Source organism: Amphimedon queenslandica, unplaced genomic scaffold (assembly GCF_000090795.2).
Source record: "Amphimedon queenslandica unplaced genomic scaffold, v1.1 AMPQUscaffold_13121, whole genome shotgun sequence".
NCBI classification, from domain to species: domain Eukaryota; kingdom Metazoa; phylum Porifera; class Demospongiae; order Haplosclerida; family Niphatidae; genus Amphimedon; species Amphimedon queenslandica.
In genome coordinates this window covers 24,840-50,113 of record NW_003546643.1, presented here as the reverse complement: position 1 = coordinate 50,113, position 25,274 = coordinate 24,840, and the positions used below count along the sequence as shown (strand labels likewise).

General features: G+C 34.2%; 4 protein-coding genes across 5 annotated transcripts in view; 2 read left to right on the top strand and 2 right to left on the bottom strand.

Moving 5' to 3' along the window:
• Positions 1 to 16,270, bottom strand: part of LOC100637475 (tRNA (cytosine(34)-C(5))-methyltransferase-like) — a 31,688-nt gene extending 15,418 nt beyond the window's left edge. Inside the window, exons 1-6 of the mRNA XM_020001024.1 lie at positions 16,017 to 16,270; positions 15,447 to 15,577; positions 13,967 to 14,035; positions 13,783 to 13,888; positions 1,403 to 1,565; positions 20 to 156 (exon numbers count right to left, since the gene is read on the bottom strand). Of these exons, the coding sequence (XP_019856583.1) occupies positions 20 to 156; positions 1,403 to 1,565; positions 13,783 to 13,888; positions 13,967 to 14,035; positions 15,447 to 15,577; positions 16,017 to 16,163 (753 nt within the window). The 5' untranslated portion in view covers positions 16,164 to 16,270. The remainder of the gene's footprint in view (positions 1 to 19; positions 157 to 1,402; positions 1,566 to 13,782; positions 13,889 to 13,966; positions 14,036 to 15,446; positions 15,578 to 16,016) is intronic.
• On the top strand, positions 3,415 to 4,804 carry LOC109585083 (uncharacterized). Its single transcript, XM_020001028.1, has 5 exons — positions 3,415 to 3,549; positions 3,820 to 3,970; positions 4,041 to 4,127; positions 4,319 to 4,357; positions 4,407 to 4,804. The coding sequence occupies exons 1-5, from the start codon at positions 3,532 to 3,534 to the stop codon at positions 4,700 to 4,702; spliced, it is 591 nt and encodes a 196-aa protein (XP_019856587.1). The 5' UTR covers positions 3,415 to 3,531; the 3' UTR covers positions 4,703 to 4,804.
• LOC109585082 (kelch domain-containing protein 1-like) lies at positions 6,139 to 9,869 on the top strand. Of its 2 annotated transcripts, XM_020001026.1 has the most exons (9): positions 6,139 to 6,248; positions 6,355 to 6,649; positions 6,696 to 6,931; positions 7,496 to 7,659; positions 7,759 to 7,941; positions 8,233 to 8,359; positions 8,881 to 8,952; positions 9,424 to 9,441; positions 9,491 to 9,869. In XM_020001026.1, exons 1-9 carry the CDS (start codon positions 6,239 to 6,241, stop codon positions 9,784 to 9,786), a joined length of 1,401 nt encoding a protein of 466 aa, XP_019856585.1. In that variant the 5' UTR covers positions 6,139 to 6,238; the 3' UTR covers positions 9,787 to 9,869. The 2 variants fall into 2 exon arrangements, with proteins under 2 accessions (XP_019856585.1, XP_019856586.1); XM_020001027.1 differs by lacking the exon at positions 9,424 to 9,441.
• Positions 16,271 to 17,855: 1,585 nt separating the features above from the next.
• On the bottom strand, positions 17,856 to 21,612 carry LOC100637349 (superoxide dismutase [Mn] 1-like). Its single transcript, XM_011407975.2, has 3 exons — positions 21,357 to 21,612; positions 19,795 to 20,115; positions 17,856 to 18,099 (listed from the first exon to the last, which is right to left on the bottom strand). The coding sequence occupies exons 1-3, from the start codon at positions 21,594 to 21,596 to the stop codon at positions 17,914 to 17,916; spliced, it is 747 nt and encodes a 248-aa protein (XP_011406277.2). The 5' UTR covers positions 21,597 to 21,612; the 3' UTR covers positions 17,856 to 17,913.
• Positions 21,613 to 25,274: the final 3,662 nt, after the last annotated feature.

The following is a 25,274-nucleotide window of genomic DNA, read 5'->3' as shown; positions in this document are numbered from 1 at the left end:
TCATTCATTCAATACTTACATTGTTATAGTAGAGTACTGGGAATTGGGTAGCATCATTATTAGTGATTATAAGACAGGGACTGTTCAATCTCTTGGCTTGATGTACTAAAGTATAACACCTACTGTTATCAGCATCATTAGCTATTACTATACCACCTAAATAATAATTATAATAATATCAATAATTGAAATTTAAAATTAGCATGTACACGTACATCAGTATTATGTAACACTAATCACTCCCTTTAGTAAGTTTCACAACAAAGTTTCAGCCGTCAAATAAAAAGATTAGACGAAGATACATTTAATTATTATTGAGAAATTTATAGACAACATGGCCGAATGTGTGGTGAGTAGCTACATGTACTAGAAACCAGTCACTTCATTGATACTGAGATAGTCATAACAAACACACATGTAACTTAAAAATTATTTTTCAGAATCAGCTCACACTTTGTACACAGCATAAGGATATTAATACGTATCAGAAAAAGGAATATAAATTTAGAGTGATTTTGGACCCATCTTTTAGAAAAATATATGAAAAATCTTGGGTATTTTTCAGAATTTTGGCATTAAATGGCCGTAACTCACAAAATTAAAGTCAGAATTAGCTCAAACTTTCTACATAGCATAAGGACATCAATATGTATCAGAAAATGTAATATAAGTTTGGGGTGATGTTGGAGCTATTTTTTTGAGAAAACCATGGGCTATAGCCTTGGGTATTTTGCAGCATTTTGGTGTTTTCTTAAAATGGCTGTAACTTGAAAAATTGAAGTCAGAATCAGCTCAAACTTTCTACAAAGCATAAAGATGTCAATATATATCAGAAACTCTCAAAATAATATTTATTTTAAAAATAGAGATAATTTTTATAAATTACGGTGTCACATGATAAAGCTAATTGACATGTAGTGGTAGAGCACAATCACTTCATTTATCGGTTATTCAATTGAAGTGAAAAGAGTACCACAATAATGTATGGAAGTATCAATAACATATCACATCATAATGTAATACACTGATACATGATAACTTCCACTGTACTGAACTAGCCATCACATTACTCTTTTGACATTATACACTACTGCTTTGACATTATACACTACTGCTTTGACATTATACACTACTGCTTTGACAAGAATAACAAGTATATGCTACATGTAGAATTCATGGCTTTAAAACAAGCATACAGTGTAACCTCTGTATAATAGACACTTTGGTACAGAAAGTTGCTTTGTTTTATACTGTAATGAATGTAATTGGTACACTACATGTACATGTAGGTGCTGTGCATTAAATGGAGGTGTACACTATAGAGAGTGTGCATTAAGAGAGACTACACTGTACATACATGTACCTATACATGTATTACACACACACTAATTTATGCTCATACTGGGTATAGATGATTCCAGTGTATCCTGATAGTGTAGTGATTCTATTAGTTGAGATGTCTTTGATCCTGGGGCAGCACACATATCAAGTACATAGTGACGAGGCTCCACCCCTAGCAACAGCGGAGGAATCATGCTCACTGCTTCTTGACGTGATATATTACCCTGCAATTAAAAAAGATAGAAAGTTGGAAATCAATCGCAAGTAACGACAATCATGTAGAAGACAAAAGTACATGTACACATGTACAATAGTTGGATATACATGTACATGTACATGAAACATGTGTTCACTACAAGAAAGACAAAGGGAGCAACCAATACTGAGAAAAGGCAATAGCAGTAAATTATAATAAATAAATAATGACAATGATCTTTCTCTCTCTCCCTCTCAGATTGGAGTTGTGCCAGTTGGATAGTGTGAATGGAACCATTAGTTATTATTATAAGAGAGAGAGAGAGAGAGAGGGAGAGAGGGAGGATTCATGGAACATTAATTACAAGCACATGCAGTAATACTACTTGTGATAAATGTTTCATAAATCCAGCTCCTTCTCTCATATTGATTATCACTTTGTTCTTGATATCGTTTATCATTTACTTGTTTTCTGATATAAAATTAATCATTATTGACATAACACATGCTACATGTGCATGCATGGAAGGAATGTAATTGTGAGTGTGTGTGTGGTCTCTCAGGTATGTAGATTGTAGATATATACTTGCTGCAAAAATCATTATTAATAGTTGCTACTTTTTTTAGTGTATGGAGATGTCATCAAGTAAGTGACCTTTTCTGTTTCTTACTTTCTCCCTTACTTAACTCCTCTGTATCCTCTCCTTATTATAACTATTCACTATATTACTGTGTCCTCTTGTTACCTATAGTCTATGAACCAGAGGAGAGGAGAGGTCATTCTACAGTACAGGTAGGAGACTACCTGTACATGTGGAGTGGGGAACAGTATGATCTCCCTGCAGTACACAATAATGAAGCAAAGAAATCAATCTGTTCTGTAGTGGAGGTCTGTCATGTACCAACTGGTACGTGGGTACAAAAGCCTACCACTGGTGACCCTCCTCTTGGTATTGGTCAATATGCTGCTGCTGTCAGTACAAATGAAACATTCTTTTATGGAGGAGGTTGTGGTCATGATGAATGTTATCATAATAGTTTATGCAGGTAAACATAATAGTTACTGATAAATATACTATATAATATTTTATACAGTTTTAATGTTGATACCTTCAATTGGAAGGAACTCTCTCCTACTACATCTCATCATGGTCCTATGATGAAGGGCGCCTGTGGTACCATTACACTACGTATTAATGATGAGGACTATCTTGCAGTAATTGGAGGATGGGGTCCGCTTCATAATAACACCCCACCACAACCTGGTGCCAAGTACAGTGGAACCCATGTTCAATATTGCAATGAAGTACATATGTACAGATAAAAAACTGGTCAGTATAATATATTAAGCTAGTATATAAACAGTAATTAAATTGACACACTTATGTGCGTATGGCATCATAATCCTCCTGGTTAAATCTTTTTACACAACTACTATAACTGTAGCTTATATAGTGCTGGGCTTGAGCCTTGATTATATAAGTGCTGGACTCCTTAGAGATTAACATACCCATAATTCACAACAACTATATAGTTATATGGTATATGCATGGTATAATACCACATCATGTCTATAATTTTTAGGTGAGTGGATTTCCCCAATTGTTACTGGAGACAGACCACCTCCTATTTCTTCCTTCACTTTAACATCAATAACTAATACCACTGCTATATTGTTTGGTGGTAGTACTGATGAAGACAGTGCGAGTAATGATGGTATATATATTTGAATTTGCCAATACATCAGTGGTGAGTGTATTTTAGTATGAATTATTAATTGGTTGTATTGATGTTGTATGTGTGGGTGTGGTTTATGATAATTAAATATTTTTATTATAGAAATGTAAAAAGTTTTCTAATCCTGGAGGATCAGTACAATGGCCTCAGGCGAGAGATGCTCATTCCAGTGTATTGATCAACTGCAGCTCAGGACCACACCTACTTGTAGTGGGTGGATATCGTACCAGTGACTGTTGGTTGTTAAATATAAACAAAATGAAATGGGAAAAACTGGTAAGCATTAGTGGTGAACATGAGTGAGTCCTACTAGTACGAGACCACTGTGATTTGTCTGCAGTGCAATGAAAACTAATTTAATACAGTACAACTGGTCAGTATAGACATGTGCATATGATAAAGAAATGAAAGATTATGCTATGAGTAGTTTTAAGCTCACAAAGTTGTCATTTTTGTAAGTGTAATTGACAATGGAGGAGAAGAAGAGAGAAATCATTTTTTACTCTGCAGATAATATTATTTTATCACTATTTTTAATTATAATAGACTAATATACCAGAGAGTGTCACTAATAGATATTGGCATTCTCTCTCAGTTTGGAGTGAGATACAAACCACTCACTGGATAATTGAGTTTGGAGGAAAGAGATGTGGTTCACACCGTTCATTACTCAGTGATACAACATTCATTGAAATCAGTAAGTACATATAAACACCAATACTCCAGCAGATACATTGTGTACTGAATATGCAATATTATTATTATAGTATCTAGTACTGGTGATTTGGTAGTAGAGTCAGTACTGGACATTGATGAATATAATCAGAGAAGAATACTGGAGGGACTTACAAAAGGTATATAATACTCATACATTATAGACACACACACACCTACTTTAATGAGTATGTGGAATTGCCATGTAACAAAGCGATGTCACTCAGATTCGATAATGTGAATGCTTTGATGTCTCTCTAGACAATTTACTTACTTGCTTCTATATGTATAAATGTATATTACAGCTTAAACCCATTTATGTTTCTATTAGTAACTGTAGCTCATATAAAAGACGCTGCATCAGATAAAAGTAAGGCTTTATAAAATAGTAAATTATTCTTGATCTTAAATTGGTACAGACATTCTGGACAAGAAGCCACAAAAGGGTGACCTCCTTAGGTTATTCAAAAGTTCATTTGCCCATTATTCAACCATTGGTACTGCACTTAATGTTCAAGTGGATGACTTGTTACAAAGTCCAATGTCAGCCTCTGATAAGCTCATACTAGTGTTCCAGAGATGGATAGACTCCAATAGAGGAGTGACCTGGAGAACAGTACTACAAGTTTGTGAAGATTTTCCAGACCAACTTGGACAAGCAAAAGCTAAAGTGGAAGGATTCCTATCATCAGACAGAGCCCGTGATAATTATTAAGAATAATATATTGTCTTTTATAATATGCTAGTTCACTTAGTCTTTTCAGCTCATAACTCCAAATTTACTTGTCAGAATTACGCCACTATAATTTGATTCATAGTTTCTCCTTTCATGGATGGGCTGATGTGGGTGGGCAGCTTCATTAATATTCATTAAAATTTTAATCATTGCTGAATAAATTGATGTGCACAGTGCATGAATAATAAAATACTTAATTGCCGATGTTGAGTGTGTGGGTGAGAAAGTGAATCTAATTGAAGTGGTCTTAAGCTCAAACATACTACATACCATGAAGACATCAATAATTGTGTATTATTAAATGTAATAAGATTTGGGGTCATTTTGGAGCCATTTTTTGGGAAAAGCATGGGCTATAGGCTATTACACATGTATACATGTAGTACAGGCATTAGTCAGAAAATGGTCCATTTTTAAATGGCTGTAACTCAACATTTGAGCTTGGAATAGGATTAAACTTTCTACATAGCATAAGTACATCAATATGTATCAGAAAATGTAGTAAAAATTAAGGATAATTTCAGAGCCACTTTTTGCAGAGAAAACACTTGCTCCACCCCAGTATCATGGCTGAATTTACATTACCATGCAAAAAAGGACCAGCTGCAGTGCAGTTACATGTATACCATGTTAGTGTGATCAAACTAAGCAAGTACTATGCCCAAACCACCCTGTGCATTCACAGCACATAGCACTTTTGCTGGAGGTGAGTGGAGGAAGTCAGCATGCAGGCTTGCTGCATGGTAGCAAGTAGAAAGATACAAAAGGGAGGGAGCTAGAGAGAGCTTCAGACAAAAATAACACAATGAGCAGTGTCAATGTCATAATACATGTACATGAAGAGTGCACATTCATGTAAGCTATATCAAAGGACAAGAGATATACATGTAATATTTAACTACAGAGTTTTATTTTGGCAATTGGTGGATTAATAGTAAGATGGACCACTAATGTTGCTTCATTCTGAGCATACTTATGACACATGGCTACAAATTCGACAATAAACACCCTTAACATTCCCACTACACAATATCTCTCTAGAGCTTATCCATAACAAGAAATGCTACAAGACAAAGTAATACAATGAGTAATGTTAATAGAACAAAATCCGCGAAATATTTTGCCCTAAAAAAGGCACCCTACAATAAATAATGACAATGATCTTTCTCTTTCTCTCTCTCTCAGATTGGAGATGTTCCAGTTGGATAGTGTAAATGGGACCATTAGTTATTATTATCATAAGAGAGAGAGAGAGGGAGGATTCATGGAACATTAATCACAAGTAGTAATACAACTAGTGATAAATGTTCCATGAATTTTCCCTCTCTCTTATTGTTTTTTGAATTTGTTATTGATATTGTTTATTATTCACTTGTTTTCTGATGTAAATTATTATTGACAAAACACATGCAATGTGCATGCATGGAAAGAGTGTGATTGTGAGTGGGTGTGTGTGGGTATGTCTCTCAGGTATGTATGAATAATATTACTAATAGTTGTTATTAGTGTTTAAAGATGTCATCAAGTAAGTGGCTTCTTCTCTTTCTTATTTCTCCCTTACTTAACCTCCTCTGTATCCTCTTCTTGTTATAACTATTCACTATATTACTGTGTCCTCTTGTTATATATAGTCTATCAACCAGTGGGGAGGGACTCTCACTCTACAGTACAGGTAGGAGACTACTTGTACATGTGGGGTGGGGACCAGCCTGGTCTCCCTGCAGTACACAATGATGAGGAGAAGCAATCAATCTGTTCTGTAGTGGAGGTGTGTCACCTACCAACTGGTACATGGGTACAAAAGCCTACCACTGGTGGCCCTCCTCTTGGTGTTCAAGCATATGCTGCTGCTGTCATTAGAAATGAAATATTCTTTTATGGAGGCTTCTGTGGTCATGACAAATGTTATCACAATAGTTTATACAGGTAAACATAATAGTTACTGATAAGTATTATATAATATTTTATACAGTTTCAATGTTGATACCTTCAATTGGAAGGAACTCTCTCCTACTACATCTCATCATGGTCCTAAGATGAAGGCTGGCTGTGGCATGGTTGCACTATGCATTAATGATGAAGACTATCTTGCTGTGATTGGAGGATTGGGTCCAATTGATAATAACACCCCACCACAACCTGGTGCCCAGTACAGGGAAGAGGCTTATCAACGTTGCAATGAAGTACATTTTTACAGATTAAAAACAGGTCAGTGTAATATGATATTAGGTATGTGTGTAATGTGTATGTCATCATACAATGTAACTGTAGCCTACATAGTGCTAGGCTTGCATCTTGATTGTAAGTACCATTCTCCTCAGAGATTAACATGCCATAAGGTGCCTTTTTTTTAGGGCTATAAATTTTGTGGATTTTTCCTAAAACGCAAATATTGTGGCCTTGAATAATAATAATTAGCTAAAAGAGGGTGTGGCAATGCGTGCACTTTTATCATAAAGATGGCCTTTTTGGACTATTTTCAGCTATTTTCGGATGGCAGGCTTTATGTTCTTTGGCTTTTTCCAAACTCTGCTGGTCCTTTGTCAAATCATGTACCTCAGAGAGCAATTATGTCAGCTAGAAAAGGTGTTAGGGAGTCATGATTCACAAAATTTACTTTCGTGAGAAAAGGGAACTTGAAATCTATAGCCTTCGAAAAAAAGCACCCTATGGTACCCATAATTCACAATAATTAGTTCTACAGTATATGCATGGTACAATACCATATCATGTCTACATTATTTACAGTGTGTGCATATTGATTATTTTTAGATGAATGGACTTCACCAACTGTCACTGGAGACAGACCACCTCCTATTAATTCCTTCACTTTAACATCAATAACTAATACCACTGCTATATTGTTTGGTGGTGATATTGATCAAGACAATGAGAGTAATGATGTATATACATTTGAATTTGCTAATATGTCAGTGGTGAGTGTATTAATTATTAGTATAATAGTTATTTATTACATTAATAAAGTATTGTACATGTGTGTGCTTTATGATAATTAAAAACTTTCATATTTTTAGAAATGTACCAAGCTTTCTAATCCTGGAGGATCAGTTCAATGGCCTAAGAAGAGATCTTCTCATTCCAGTGTATTGATTAACTGTAGCTCAGGACCATACCTACTAGTGATGGGTGGAATCGGTGGATATCCTACCAAGGACTGTTGGTTGTTAAATATAAACAAAATGGAATGGAAAAAACTGGTAAGTATTGTAATGTACATGTAATTGTGGTAAGCGTGAGTTAGTCCTACTAGTATGAGACCACTGTGATCTGTCTGTCTGTAATGATAATCAATTTAATACAATACAACTGCTCAGTAATCAGTATAGACATGTGCATATGATAAAGAAATAAAAGATTATGTTGTGAGTAGTTTTCTAAGAAAGAGCTGTTGCCATTTTTGTAAGTGTGATTAACAATGAAGGAAAAGGAGAGAGAGAAATCATTCTTTTATCCTGCAGATATATTATTTTATCATTTTAATTATATAGACTAAAATACCAGACAGTGTCACTGAAATGATTGGGCATTCTCTCTCAGTTTGGAATGAGACACAGACGACTCACTGGATAATTGAGTTTGGAGGAAAGGGGAACGATACAACATTTATTGAAATCAGTGAGTACACTGTACATGTAAAGACTAGTAGATACAATGTGTACTGAATATGTAATATTATTATTATATACCGTATATCGGGTACATTTCAATGCATTAATAATATCGGATGAAGCAATCCATTGCGAAAATAAATGTTATGAAATTTTAAAATATGCGGATAAAAAGGAATAGAAGATATGTGGTATTGTGCAATTTTATGAACACATGGCTTCATAACTATCCATGGCTTTTAACTCGAAGGCCATAAAGAGCCTTCTTTGCCAGTTAAGTGTAGCTAAGGTTGATTCAGAAGTGGAGAAGTCAGCAAATGCTTTGATTTACTTACCAGGCCAGGTGGTTGATGGAAATAATAGCAAGTAAAATATTTTCGGAATATAAAAGGCTTCCAAATTTTTCCATCATTGAACTTTATAGTTACATCACTTTTCATGCATTGAAATATACCCAATATACGGTACTATTATCATTATCATTATCATTATTATTATTATTATTATTATTATTATTATTATTATTAGTATCTAGTACTGGTGATTTGGTAGTACAGTCAGTACTGGACATTAATGAATATCAGAAGAGAAGAATAAAAGGTATTAGCACATACATATACATATACATGTACCAAGCACATCTTTCACTTATTTGAGGTACGCTCTTGCTTGCCGACCAATAAATAATTCTGTTTCATGTATTGAGATTCCTAACCATCTATTGTTTTGATAAAACATTTTCACAATCATAACAGAATCCATTGTAGTACAGCAATCATAAGTACATACACACAATCAGTAATGGTTAGGTAATACACTCACACACTAATTTAAAAACTTGGACTTGAAAAAGGTTTACATGTACATCACTCATACACATACACACACACATACATATACAGGTATATGTACTTTAATGTGGTATAATCACTCAAAAATGTTAAATGATTTGATAATGTAAAAGCTGATATGTCTCTCTATACAATTTACTTACTTACATGTACATGTATATATTACTGCTAAAACTAATTTATATGTTTTTTGCTTTATTAACAAAATCTCATATAAAAGACACCGAATCTGATAAAGGTAAGACTTTATAAAATAGTGAATTATTGTTGATCTGAAATTGGTACAGACATTCTGGACAAGAAGCCACAAAAGGGTGACCTCCTTAGGTTATTCAAAAGTTCATCTGCCCATTATTCAACCATTGGTACTGCACTTGATGTTCAAGTGGATGACTTGTTGCATAGTCCAATGTTAGCCTCTGATAAGCTCATACTAGTGTTCCAGAGATGGATAGACTCCAATAGAGGAGTGACCTGGAGAACAGTACTTCAAGTTTGTGAAGATTTTCCAGACCAACTTGGACAAGCAAAGGCTGAAGTGGAAGGATTCCTATCATCAGACAGAGCCCGTTATAATTATTAAGAATAATAATATACTGTCTTTTCCTGTGTGACCGATATTGCTAATACTATAATATATTAGTTTTTTTAGTCCTTTTAAGCTCATTATTTGTCAGAAACTACCACAACAGCAGGACAACTGGTGGAGTTTATTTGGCAATTGATGGATTAATAATAAGATCGCCAAAATAAAACCCTTAAATTTGCTTCATTCTGAGCATACTCAATGACACATGGCTACAAATTCGCCAATATAAAAATCACCAATATTAAGCATCCCAGACACTCCCGCTATATAATATTTCTCTAGAGCTTATCAATGACAAGAGATGCAACAAGACAAGGTAATACAATAACTAATGTTAATGAATGATAGCTATAAATACAGGAAAGCCTAATAAAACAATTTTCTGCTGCTTATTAGTAACAGAAAATTTTCATGATCTATGATAGAGGTAGAGTCTGTAACCTCATCTTACAATCAACAGTTACATGTAAATGTACATCAGCTGTATATAAGTCAACAGGACAAAGAAAAATGAAGCAAATTGATGGCAAATAGTTCAAGTTAATAGTTTTTAAAATCAGTACAATCATAGTACTACAATCTTAATAAACAACAACTCGATTATTAAATGCATCATTAATATAAAGGAATCCATCTTTATCAAAAGACAGCCCGACTGGACCATTAAACTGATCAATATTACGTCCTCTCCTTCCAAAACTAGTGACAAACACTCCATCACTAGTAAAGACAGAGATGCGATGATTGCCATATTCACTAACATAGACCAGGCCAGTACCTTCAGTGTCTATTGTTATACCATATGGCATGTCAAGCTGTCCAGGACCAGATCCTTTGGTGCCAAACTGACCCACAAACTTTCCATCTTGAGTGAATTTTTGTATGCAGTTATTCCTATCAGCGACATATATTGATCCTTGACTGTCGATAGCAAGGTCACGTGGTTCGTTAAAATGTCCATTACCTGATCCTTTACTACCAAATGAATGAGAGAAGGTTAGATCAGGATTCAAGACTTGTATACGATCATTCACACAATCAGCAATATAAACCTGTCCTGTAGTGGGAGAAATGGATAGGCCATCAGGAATATTGAACTGTTGTTGTCCAGAACCTTCTTCACCAAAGGAAGCTATACAATCTCCATCCATGCTTATCTTCTGGATTCTGTGATTATCAGATACAAGAATGAATTTGTCTGGAGTAATGGCTACACCACGAGGACGTGAAAACTTGACATTACCAATTCCTCCTTTCCCTCCTAATAATTTTACAACTTCTCCTTTCTTACTAATCACTTTTAGGCAATGACCACTAAACTCTGTTATCATAACATGATTATCATCAGTTATAGCTACTCCCCATGGACAGTTAAGCCCAGCCATAGTATGTACTTGAGTGATGCTATCAAGGTAAGGATTGATAGGGATGGCTACTTGTGCTGTATCATAAAATTGAGCTTCATATACTTGCACTCTTACTATATGAGGGCCACGTGTTGAAGGGCTACACTGTATCCTATACACTCCAGGATCAGTGCCAGTAGTGACTGTAGTGTGAGTGGGTTGTTCATCTTTACCAACTGGTACTAGACTACACTTGAGAGAAGAGAGGGGAACAGACAAAAGAGATGAATCTGGTGCCTCCATTGATAGTGAAAACGAAATGCATTTATCATGTACAATATCCAATATCTTGACTTTAGCCTCCAGTAATGCATTATAAGAAACAACTCCAATGTGTTCAAGTGATTTGAGACAATCAATAGTGTCTTTGATCAATTTGAGGTCATTCTCTTCAATTGGTTGTAGCTCCTCCACATTGATCCCTACAGTAACTTCACTCATACGCTCCATCATCTGATTCTTAGACCTCAGGACTTGTTGAGGAGTATCTGTCTTCAGACTCTGCTCCACGAAGTTCTCGACATCTTTTAAAAGACTTAACCTTTTTTCAGCCTCTTTTACCTGCTCGGAAAGCACCTTTAGCTTAGCATCTGTGACCCTCTTTGCCTGCTCAGTCAGTTTCCTCTCTGACTGATGAAGAACAGCAATCATCTCCTCTACCATTTCATGTATATCTCGTACGACACTTTCTCCAGTCTCCCTTACCTCAGTCTCTCTCACTGACAGATCATGCAGTATCTTCTTCATTGACTCTTCTTTGTCCTTCACTGGCTTCAAGTGTTCATGCAAGGATTGACAGTGTTCTTGGTAGCAGTCAGATATTAAGGTAGACCTATGGTCTGCATGTGAACGAATAGCACAATGGCAGCAAATGACAGCAGGACATGTTTCACAATAAACTTCCAAAGGCTTGCCATGTTCAGAACAATTCTGAGGGTCAGTATTATAACTGACCTCCTTAGGCTCTGCCTGCTCTGTTGCTTTCTTTGACAGACTATTCCAAATCTCTTTGAGATTGTTGAGGTGGAATGCTACAGGAAAAATTCCTGCTCCTTCTTCTGGTAACTCTGTATGATGACGACAAGTGGGACAAGAGAAGTAATAGGTCTCATTCTTCTTATCTAGAGGTAATCCCTCCAGACACTGCTGACAGAATGAGTGTAGACAAGGTAGAGTCCTAGGGTTGGTATAGTGGTCAAGACACACAGGACAGGTGAGCTGTTCCTCCAGTTTGAGGAGACCAGGAGGAGAAGAAGAGGCAGCCATTACAAGATAAAGATAAAAGGGGTGGAAAGATTGTTTTGATAAGAAAGAACATTCCTTACCATGCCCATGGCAACAAAGATAGCTATAGAAACCACAAATATAAAATCAAAAATCTGTGTTTGCCATCAAAACTTACAGATTCAAAAATGATATTTAAAATTGCTTACAAAAATAGAAATATAGTTTTCATTGATAATATTGAACACACTATTAGTTTCTTTTGTTAACCATATGGTACATAATTTTTGTACACATTAAGTATTTACATGTACATGTAAGTAAAGGTAATACATATACAACTAGTGGAGGTATCAATGGCTTTTATTACACCAAGGGCCTAATCATCCTCCTAGGAAACTTGTTAGTATAAACCTAAAATCAAGCAATCGTAAGTACTATCCTTATTTTTCGGGGTGCATCATTTATCCATGTACATGTACACAAGGACAGGCATCCATTCCTGGACCACAGAGGCTGGCATAACTTGTATATGAAAATGTTGCCAGGATCCATAATGTTTATCCATAAAATTTGAATTACCAATACCACCCACACAAAAACTAATTAAAGGAGCCACAATAACACTCTAGATAATAACTACTATTTCAAGACAATAGTCTCTATTACTCCATTTTTCACTGTAAGACATGTATACGTACGCTATTACTTTAAGATAACAGAATGTCAGCCACGAATATTTGTACCAACACATATTAGGAAGTTTGGAAGAAAAAGTATCCACTCGATTAAGTGGCAGAACATTTATTTCGTAACATGTCAATAATTGTGTAAAATAAAATTAAAAACACGAGTAAGTGGAATCAAACAGAAAAATGAAAATTACGCTACTTGGACTCATACAATGTACATCTACACTGTAGGTACTTGTACTGTAGCCAATACATGTACATGCATTAAACTGTATAGGCATCAGAAAATGTAATAAACCAATTCTTGAATGAATTATTGCAAGAAGTTATACATTAAAATTACATACTGTAGAGCGCTCTTTTTTTCGAAGGCTATAGATTTCAAGTTCCCTTTTTTAGCGGAATTAAATTTCATGAATCATGACTCCGTCTGAGGTACATGATTTGAAAAAGGGCCAGGAGAGTTTTGGAAAAAGCCAAAAGGCCATCTTTACTATAAAATGCCCATGTGAAACATGTCATGATGATGACGCTCCCTTGCAATTAATAATTATTATTATAATTTGAGGCCACAATTTGCGTTTCAGAAAAAATTCACAAAATCTGCAAAATTTAATAGCTCTAAAAAAGCGCCCTACAGTAATCCTCTTATAGACAATAATTTGTACCTGATTGCTCTCTTTGACCAGAAATGAATGAAACTTAGACAGAAGAGGTGAGCTACGTACAGTGGTACGAGATAAAGACACATGCCACGCTAAATTATTAGGATACCTATACATGTGAAAACAAAACGAAAATTTTAACCATAAATTAAGTTAATGATCACATGATAAAATAACAATCAATTACCATGGTAATGGAGTGGGTGGTGATATTGCCTCACCTTCTACTACTAAATCTTTCAATTCACTAAAATATCTAAAAGTGATAAACAATAAATTAAAACACTACTTATACACTACCGCACAGCGGAAAATTTTCATGGCCCAAAAACTTCGTGGATCCGTTCAAAAATCAATTTCATGGCTTTAATTTTCGTGGTTTTGTACTTTTTGGCCATCTTGAACTGTATTAAATCAATTTTTGCAGATTTTATTTTCGTAAATTTTGAAAAACGCAAAATCCACAAAAAATTTTGGGCCACAAAAATTTTTATGTACATACATTGTACATGTACACATGGATACATATACATTATATTATTCAGAGTCTGAAATAACAGTCAGAAATCAGACATTTTCGAACCACATTGCTCAACTGCCTGACCAAATTCTGTGTCAACTGTTCTACATTTTTTCTGAACAACATAGTTTTTGAAATAAATTTATCAAAAACAAATTAACACAATACAGGCTTTCATACAGAATTTTTTTGTGGGGGGGACTCTAAACTGTGCTAGCTTCTGCATACATGTACAATGTATATTTGTAATTATTTTAATGGCTTCATTGAGCAGGCTTTCATACAGAATTTTTTGTGGGGGGGGAACCTAATGTGGGGGGGGGGGAAATTTCAGTGCCACCCCCCCTCTCTATGAAACCCTGCAATATCATATAGCGGGTTTATTTCAAGGATAATAATTTTCACGAATGGCCTGTATCCGGAGGTTCACTGAACTAATTTTTGCAAATTGCCACTTTTCTGCCATCTTGTACCATATTAAATTGATTTTCAAGGAATTTAATTTTGTGAATCTTTAAAAATCCGCAAAATTCACGAAATTTGTTATCCTCAAAATAAACCTGCTATATGGCAACATGTCCTACCACAGGGTTTCCCACAAAGCATGCTAAGTGAGCATGCTTCATGAGCTGACAAGCACTAGAACAGAGTATTATGACATTTGGAGAAACTTTAAAAAATTTATTAAAACTCCAAATTTAATCGGAATGAGTTCAAACTGTCTACACAGCATAAGAACAAGTATTATGTATCAGGAAAAATTACAAAAGTTTAAACTCTCTACTTTTCATTTTTGATGAAATTTGGCGAAAAACTCTGTACAAAAATTCAAAATTCAAATTTTGTACAGAGACTTTGGCCGGATTCTTGAGTAACTTTAAAAATTTGTGAATAAATTCAAATTTGATCGGATCAGCTCAAACTTACTATACAGCATAAAAACATGTACATGTATATGCATCAGGAAAAATTATAAAAAATTTCTAGTCTAAATAGAGTCTGGGACAAGAGGAAGCATGAGGACTATGCCAAAATCCTGTGGGAAACCCTGTCAGACTGTTTCATAAAAATTTCAGATGCTTGAATTAGTTCCAGGATCTGCTATATGCATACTACGTATGTGTATCACAACTACATGTACATGTACCTCTTTTCAAGGCAATTAAGGACACCTTGAGACCAGGTCCTTGTTCCAGTGATACGGAACGTAACAGGAAGTGGTTGTCGCAGTGATGACATAAAGGAAGACCATTCATCAACAGGTATAATGCTTTGAGTCTGAGAGTATGTAATAAAAAGATGAAAATTGTAATAATAATTATACATATTACAGTGTCAAAGTTTGGTATGATTGATAACCATAAATGATTTATTAAGGAAATTATGCAGTTTAGACTGCTCAAATAAGATGCAATACTTCACGCTTCACACCCAAATCAATATTAACAAGAGTACATAATACCTTAATTAATCAATCATGGTAGCTTTACATTAAGTACACATACAACTAACTCATTAATGCTGCAATAAACATTATTTTCATATGGTGACAATTGCAATGGCCTACAAAGCTTATATTAAGGTGCAGTCTGTGAAAAACCATAATAGCTTTTAATTATTATTGAAAACCACAAAAATTAATTTTCATGTTATTTGATAACACACATAATTACTAATGGTATTTAACACAATAGCTAAATAGAGAAGTAATAGTTACCTTATAATATTCTTCAAATGCTGAATTCTCTTTAATAATCTCTGTGTAACCATCATTATTAGTATTTTCATCTGTCTTTCTCTTTTTCTCTTCTCTCTCGCCCCCTCCTGCTCCTCCGCCTTTCCTTTTATATCTTTTACCAGGCATAAGTAAAGAAAGAGACCTTGATTATAATGATAGGTGTACAAACGAGCTGGATCGAAATACAATGGAGCCAAGAAGCATGGAATGGTCTATTGACTTGAAACCCGCCAGTTATTACTGCGCATGCTCTAAAAATTAATTTTTGGGATACATAATTAATCTTAGGTAAAGAAAAATGAAATAGGCTAGTAAAGTAATAAAAGTAGTAAAAGTAAATAAGTATAGAAATAAAATGAAAAGAACAGTTAAGTGTATGCTAGTACTAGTCCTGCAGTTCAAGTGAAGGTTAAATTCCAAGTTTATCAAAAGTTATAGCAAAAAATCAATAGGTTAGGTGAAACTGAACAGACTTTAATAGTCTACTCAGTTAGATCTGAGTCCTCAGTGTATTAAAAGAGCTTATAGTAAGGTCAAGGGTGCATGCAAATAAAAGTAAATGTTAATTATACATATAAATACAAATACACTGCATGTTATTGTTACGATGACTGCTCAATCTTCAATTTTGACTTTCAATTCATACTCTATTCCTTTAAGAGCATCAGCAACAGTGTTCTGAACTTGTTCTCCATCAGATAACGGGCCACTTAATGTCCAAGTAATCCCTGTCAATTCGATCCCATGAACAACTTTATCCATTATCCAACTTGAAGGAATACAGGAAGCGTCTAGATCATACTTTGATTTGTCATTCACATTATTAAGAGTGAAATCAACATCAATCACCATTACTGGGCCTGAGAAGTACCTTGCATCAATCTTCTCTCTAGTAATTGTCTTAGGGTCAAAGCTGTCCCAATCACGATTGGGTACTTTTATTAAAAAGTCTTCGAGGGTCCCCCAGTCATAAACGATCATGAACTCCCAGTCATTAGGTACTTGCCCAAGACGATCAACCACAAACTTATCACGTGGAGATATTAGCAGGTCCAGAGATGGTGCATCAGCAATGATATCTTTATAAAATGTGACTGCATCATCAATATCAGCTAGAATATCCTTAGGTATTCCGAGATATGCATCGCGTCCACAATTGAAAGCTAGCTTGTAGAGTGGGTAGTCGTTATTAGAACTACTGTCCGATTCTTGAACACTCTCATCTTTATTATTTACTTCCTCTACATTATCCTTTCCTTGTTCTTCTTCTTCTTCTTCGGCATTCTTTCCCTCATTCTCTTCCTCATCATCACTCCAGCACAAGTCAGAATCAGATAGAGCTTCTCCTTCATTCACCACCTTTACAACCCGGGACCATCCATCTCTGTAATCACCAAAGTTCACAACGTCACCATGACCAAGGCCATATCGTTTTACCAGTTTCTTAACTGCTCCTCGAGTCCTTGGTCTCTCGTGACTGTCTGAACAGTATATGTATTGAGCTACCCTTTTCTGTACTTTAGGAGATAGTGAAGATTCTTTTGACTTATCTCTCTCAGAACTGCTGTGCTTCTTCAATGCATTAGCCATTAATGGAGGAGGAGGGTGGAACCAAATCACACAAAGAAACAGGAAATGGCAATTTGATACCTCAGTTGCTAATGATAATAATAGATGATGCATTCAATGCATTGTCCTTTTTCGTTAATTCTTTAAAATTGCAAGCATAATTTTGGCAAATCATTACATACTAGAATTCATTTTGGCATTTAGCAGGCTGTGAAAATGCCAAATTTGTTAAAATGTGCTTCCTCCAAATTACCAGCTATACCGTAAATGAAAATAACAATACCTCATATAATTAAAATAACAATAATTAAAGCTCGTCTTTTATTTGTCTATTGATCCAGAATTGTCTTAAAGTTTCAACATTTTGCCAACAAACCACATTCCACCAATCACTGATGTAGTCAGCCCTCAAGTTTTGATGCTTCAGGTAATACGAATGCTCCCACACATCAAGAACAAGGAGTGGATAGAGATTAGATGAGATTGGACAATCCTATCATGAGAAAAATAATAAATATTGACACAATCAATGTGATTATTAGTTGCATGTTATATCTGTTTATGGAAATAATTTTAGAGTCTGAAATTACATTCAAACAATAAGTATTCAGACATTGTGTCTGAACAGTAATTTGATCTACTATTTTATAAAACAGTTGGACAGGGTTTCTCACAAGACTTTAAAATAGTGCTCATGCAGCTTCTTGTCAGTGGATGGTCAAGTTGTTCACATTGGGTCAAAAAACCTTATAGTACAGGGTACATGTATTTTAAAAATCACAAGGAATTTTTATAATTTTTTTGATACACATACATGTTTTTATGCTGTGTAGAAAATTAGAGCTGACTCCAATCAAGTTAGGATTTCTTAATGAATTTTTGAAGTTGCTCAAAAAGCAAGCCAACGACCAAGTTTTATCAAAAATGGTAAGAAAAGAATTCTCCATTTCTATAATTTTTCCTGATACGCATGCATGTACTTTTGTTGTGTATCAAGTTTGAGCTGATTGCAATCAAATTTGGATTTTCTGTGGATTTTTAAAGTTGCTAAAAATCAAACCAACGACCAAATTAAGGTTATATTTAGCCTTTGATCTTTGACCAAATTTTGTCAAAATGGCAGGGAGAAAATTCTTAATTTTTATAATAATTTTTTGATACACATACATGCCCATATGCTGTGTAATGCGTATCAACTTTGAGCTGATTCTAATCAAGTTTGAATTTTTGAATAAATTTTAAATTTGCTCCCAACGTTATGCACTACATGTATTTGTAGTGTTTAATTATCCTCTCATAGCATGCTTTGTGGGAAACCCTGCCGTCGGTAATGAGTAATTGGTTAGTATGTTAAAAATTGCTATTAATTGCTTTAAAATCATAAAACAACTAAGAATTTCATCAGATAGTTGAGCAAAATGGTCCAAAAATGTTTAATGTCTGACTGTTATTTCATGTTCTGAATTTATAACAATGACCACAATCTTGAAAAATAAAGCTGTTGCCCAGAGTATAGATGCACCAATTTAAATAAATCATTAAAATTACAGGTAGTACTCCATAATACAAACCGTCTCATAATACCAAAATCTACTATAACATAATACATGACAGACACATACACCGTATTTCCTTAAATAAAAGCCCGGGTGTCTATTTCCTAAAATGGTATTTAGACCTCAAAAATACATATAAAATAAAAAACCTTGGCCCAGAGCTGGATTCAAAACCGTGACCTTGTGAACTTGACTGCTGAAACTTAAGGCAGTATCTACAAGGCTACTGAGTTACATCTTGGGTGACTTTGCGTATTTATAGTTTAATTCTATTGCTACCCCGGCATTTATTCGCATGCGGCTTCTATTTAAGGATATACAGTATGTGCATCTACTCTTGATGCAAGGTACTGTAAAAGATTGGTATGCATTAAATATGCTTCACTTATTCATTGAGGTACCATATATGTGGCTTTTTGGGGTGTTGTAAATTTTGCGGATTTCTTCCTGATACGCAAAAATAAAATCTAGCTCAATTTAATACGGTACCCACATGGCACGTGGTAGAATTCACAAAATTAAAATCTGCAAATTGGAAATTTAATACATTTTGTGAAATACAATTCCCTCAAAAAACGCTTATAATGGTACATGTACAACATAATTAAAACAGATGCATGAAAATACAGTACCTGGTTCTTTGTTGAGATTATACTAATGCTTCCTTCATCATCTGTCACAAGCCATACATAGCCTGATCCAAATAAAGAGAGACTAGCAGTGGTAAAACTTTCTTTAAATTCTGACATCCCAGCTGGAAAGCTTGCTTTAATCTTTTTCAAAAGAGCTTTTGAAATTTCTCCAGGTTTTGGACACATTGTGACCCAGTAATAAATGTGATTGACATAACCACCAGCATTATTCTGAAGAGTTGTACGCCACTTATCAGGAACCATCTCAAGGTTTTGTAGTATGTCAATGATGGAAGACTTTGCTAAATCACTTTGAGGTTCCTATAAATAAGGTAAACAAATATCAAAAATTAATAGATTTATGGTATCAGTAGCACACACTATAACTGCAAAGTTTGGATTTACAATATTACACTAGTCCTTATGTTATGTTGATGCTAAAGTTGAATTTGGCTCAAATCTAGTGTAAAGCATGCATGAAAAGGTCAAATCACCCACACTTTTGATAAAAAATCAACGATATATTGGCCTAGCATCATATTGTAAACCAGCCTTAACTGGCAATAAAATAGTAACATATTATTGTAGTATACACTATAAGAAATGTAACTGCAAATGTAAATGTAACTAAATACCTAAAGGCTGGTTTACAATATGATGTTAGGCTAGTGTATTATCAATTTTTAATCAAAAGAGTGGGCAATTTGACCTTTTGACACCTGCTTTCCACTAGAATAGAACCAGACTCTATTCCAGCGTCAATGTAACATCAAGACTAGCATAGTATTGTAAACTAGCCTTAAGTGCATTAAATAGCTCACAAGCACTACAACAGTATGATGGATTTTCAAGCAACTTCAAAAGTTCATACAAAATCTACTTACACATGTGTGACTCAAACTTTCTAGTTTCTACACATTGTATTGAAAAATGCAATAAAAATGGTGAATTCTTTCCTAGTCATTTTTGGCAAAATTTGGCTTGTGACCCTGTACTTTTATACCGTACAAGATGATTTATTGGTGAGGATTTAATATTGGCGATTAGCAGTTCTATGAAGTAATCACCAATATAAAATCTGCCATTTTGTTTCAATCTGAGCATGCTCAATAGCACATGGCACAAAATCGCCCATATAAAATCTGCCCACAGGTAAATCCACGAAATATTACTCCCGCCAATAAATCATCTTGTACGGTAGTATTACTTCGACCCAATTTTTAAAAAATTTTATAAAAATCAAATTTTAATTGGAATCAGCTAAAACTTTCTACCCAATATAAGTACATGTATATGCATGAGAAAATGTAATAAAAATTTGAAGTTCTCTCCTAGTCAATTTTGGCTCGTGACTCTGTATGCCAGGTTCTTTAGCAACTTTAAAAATTTATAAAAAATTCAATTTTGATCAGAATTAGCTCAAAATTTCTACACAACATAAGGACATGTATATTATGTATGCATATCACAAAAAATTATCATAAATTCTAAAGTAAAGTAATTAAATTTTAATTACCTAAATTTACATAAGCATGTCAGTAAATCACAAATAATTAACATACTTGTTTCCTCCAATCCTTCAGTGCCTGATTCATCTTAACAGTGTATCCCTGATGGTGTTTCTTATGATGTACAGTGAGTGTCCTCTGGTCAATATAAGGTTCTAATTCATGATAATCATAACCAGGTAACTGAGGGAAACTGTACTCATCTACTGGATAGAACATTTCATCATATATGGAGGATTGAGAGAGTGTCAGTGTGAAGAAAGAAAAGAGAGAGAAAATCCTGATGAACTCCATTTTATTAATTAGCCTAGTGGTTTATTTAATAGTTATTACTAATTATTAAATAGAAATATTGTTTAGTTTTTTTACAAGACTTTTAATCATACCTAAAAGATGCACCATCTCACTTTCTCTTGTTTGCTCTTACCAGGAATGGATTTTAGTAGTTCAACTCCAGTAAGTATTATACTAGGTCTATATCAGTAGATTATTATGATTTTATTGTTTATAAAATGATTATTAATGTATTTTACATACATAGATCTAGTCTATCATGGGTTTTCTAAATATTGCATGAGTAGATTTACTAAAAGGGTTAATAATTGCTGTAATTCAGTGCTGCTCATTACAAATTGAAATTGTAGCTTATGCCTGCACTGAAAGAATTGATGGACTTTGCGGTTTGATTTAGTGCAATATCTTGAGTGCAATATCAGAAATAAAACTACCAAAAACACGCAATATTTTCATCATGTTCTTCCTACAAAATCTTGTATGAATTCCTGTATGTTATACAGGAATTATAGCCTAAATCATTCATAGGCTGCTATTGTGAGTCTGGAATCTACTGTACTAAACCTTTATACTCTTACCATACATTTATACTAACCATACATGTAGTGAGAAATGTTCAGGCATTTAAATCAAGCAAATATGGTATAGCTATACATGTACATGTATGTAGTGAATGTATGTGTACATGTACGTTGTATGATCTTATTTCACTGGGGAATGTTCTGGGCAGTAAGAGACTAGTATACGTGTCATTGTCTTATTGGTGATCCTCCCATTGTTACTGGATGAATCTACCACTGGAATGGATCCTGCCACCAGGTGCTACCTTTGGAATGTACTCATTGAATTTATTAGGAATGGAAGGAGTGGTTTACTGACTTCTCATAGCTGGGAAAGGAATGCTACAATAGATCCTTCAATTGATCGGTATTAGTTTTATAACCACAGCATTAAAATAGCTATAATATATTGGGAAACCTTTCACCTAGGATAGCAACAATTGCCATAACTGCTAAATTTATTTTTATGCAATTCAGATAATTTAATATTAATAATGTGGACAACAGTGTACATGTATAATACAGAAATACCAAGGTTGCAGCATGGTTGTGGCAACCTTGTAACAAGTTGTCACCAGGTTAAGTGTCATTACCTGGTAACAGCCTTGTGAAAACCATAAATTTTACGTGTTTTCCACCTTGTGACAACCTTGTAACAACCTTAATTGTCACAATATACAATAAATTTTATAAAGCAATTATAATCGGAAAGATTATCTACATATTATATTATTGTCATCCTAATCCTGTATAGTTTGAATTGGTTTGTCTAGATACTTGTGATATGTTTTATATGTGAATATGTTTAAGGTTGTCTTTATTGACTTTTAAGAGCTGGTCAATGCTTGATAGTGGGGTGCATTTATGAAGCATCAGTTTTTTTGTCAATCTTCAAACAACCATATCACAAGGTTATGTTTCTTACAATTTAGTCACAACTTTATCACTTCTATACAAGGTTGTTGTTATATGTAGGTTGCTACAACCCTATGAAGTTGTCAACTCAGTGTTATAACAACCTTGACATTTATATTATGGTAGTTTATTTATCATGAATATGTTTATTTATTTTTATTATTAGTATGGGATAGTGAAGGGTTTGTGTACACATTTAAAATGTGTACACAAACCCTCACACTACCCCATACTAATAATAAAAACGGTTTAGCTGTAATGATAAATGGAAGGCTCAACTATTTTAGGAGCGTACAACATTTCAAGAGCAAGTAATGAAACTAAATGAGAACATTCAGTATCATAATTATTGTCATTAGGTTTGGACATGTTTATACATTGCATATTGAAGTTTATCCATTGCCACCAAAAAAAGAAGCTAGGGCCTGGTGTTGCATTATATGCCTAGAGGTAGGGCTGCCAAAAGGGAGGGGCAGGTGGAACATTTTGCCCTGGGCCCCCAATGAAAGGGTGACCCCAAGCCCTTGGTCAATAGTAAAGTACTGTATAGTTAGTTCTGAAACTCTTTTAAGTTAGCTCTTGCTGAGCCATTTTGTTAATCACTGTAAGGGGGAATTTGTTTTCGTAGGGGCCCGGGGCCCCATCAAAAATTTTGACCTGGGCAGGCTGGGCTCCACATAGTCTGACCCACATAGCCTATTGGCAGACCTGCCTAGAGGTAGTCCTTATGAGACTGGACAAGTACAGCACTTTTGTTACAAGTTTGTTTCGGGTTATTTATTATTAATATTTTTGCTCTGATTACTAACAAAGCAAAAACAAATACCGGTACATGTATATACAATGGAATTATTAGGAATGAGGGATGTGTAAGGAGAAAAATAAGCTAGAATAAGGAATTTATAATTGTATATTATGCCTTTATTGTGAGCTTTGTGGTTACAGTTTATTGTAGTGCTTTTACAAACATAGTTAAAATATAAATTTCAAAATCTTAAGACTTGTAATTATTACCAAAATTTTGCATTATGTTATAGGGTTTAGCTACCCTATCAAGTACAGAGAGTATAACTTTGTATAGGATGTTCAGTACTGCATGTTGAGTTTCATAAGGAGAGTCTTAATACTACTGATTTTAGTGTGTGTCAGACAACACTGGAACAAGTATGATCATTTATTGTATAGCTTAATATGACATTGATTCTGTAGGTTTTCATTTGCTCAAGTGCAGCACGTTGAAGATTAACTATTGCAAACATTAACTTTTGTATTAACTTGCTGTGTGTATAATACATGCATAATCATGTATGCCTGTACTAAGTATACATGATTTAGTTAGTTATTTTTATTGCTGATTTGATGTTTTGCTTGATTAAAAATAATAGATGTGTCCTGGAGCATATTTTCTAAGTGGTAAAAATATGGGATATACCAATATAGCATATTAAGTAATTATTTTTGATACTAAATTTTACAAATTTGTATTTTGTGAAGAATTAATTTTCATGTACGTGTATGCATTACATAAATTTTCACTTTTTAGTTACCCTTCTATTCTGCATCTGATTTCTAGGTTTCTTCAATTTCCAGCAAAATAGTTATCACACAAATTATTCTAAATTTAACTTACCCTACCTCACTTTAATAGAATCGATGTTCATGAAAGCCTGTGAAACAAGTTTAATTTCTCAGTAGCCAATCAGAGAAAGAGCAAAAACTAAAAGAATTTGCATAAATTTAAATTCAATAGAAAGTTTTTAATCTCTTTTTATAATGTCATTTCTTAGATAGCACATTCATTAAAATATACAATTCAGTTTGAAAGTAACAGTTCAATATTTGCACACTCAACTCAGTCATGTTTCAGTGAAATGAATTATTATATGAGCTTTATGAATCAGTGGCAGTGGTGATACCTTTATTAATTTGGCATGTACATATCATAACAATTAAATTTGATGCATGTAAAGCATTAATTTCCTTTGTTTTCTCAATCAGATACAGTAACTGATAACATTGAAAGGAAGAAAGTGTTATTGATTATCATTAATTTTGCATGAGCTATTGCTTACCATACAATGAGCAGCATTTTTATATTTTCACCACATCTGCCTCTTTCCATTCTCTTTCCAACTCTTTCTCTCGCTATCTTCTCTTTCTTTCCCTTTAGTTTTAATAGTTACAAATTTGCTCACTCACATGT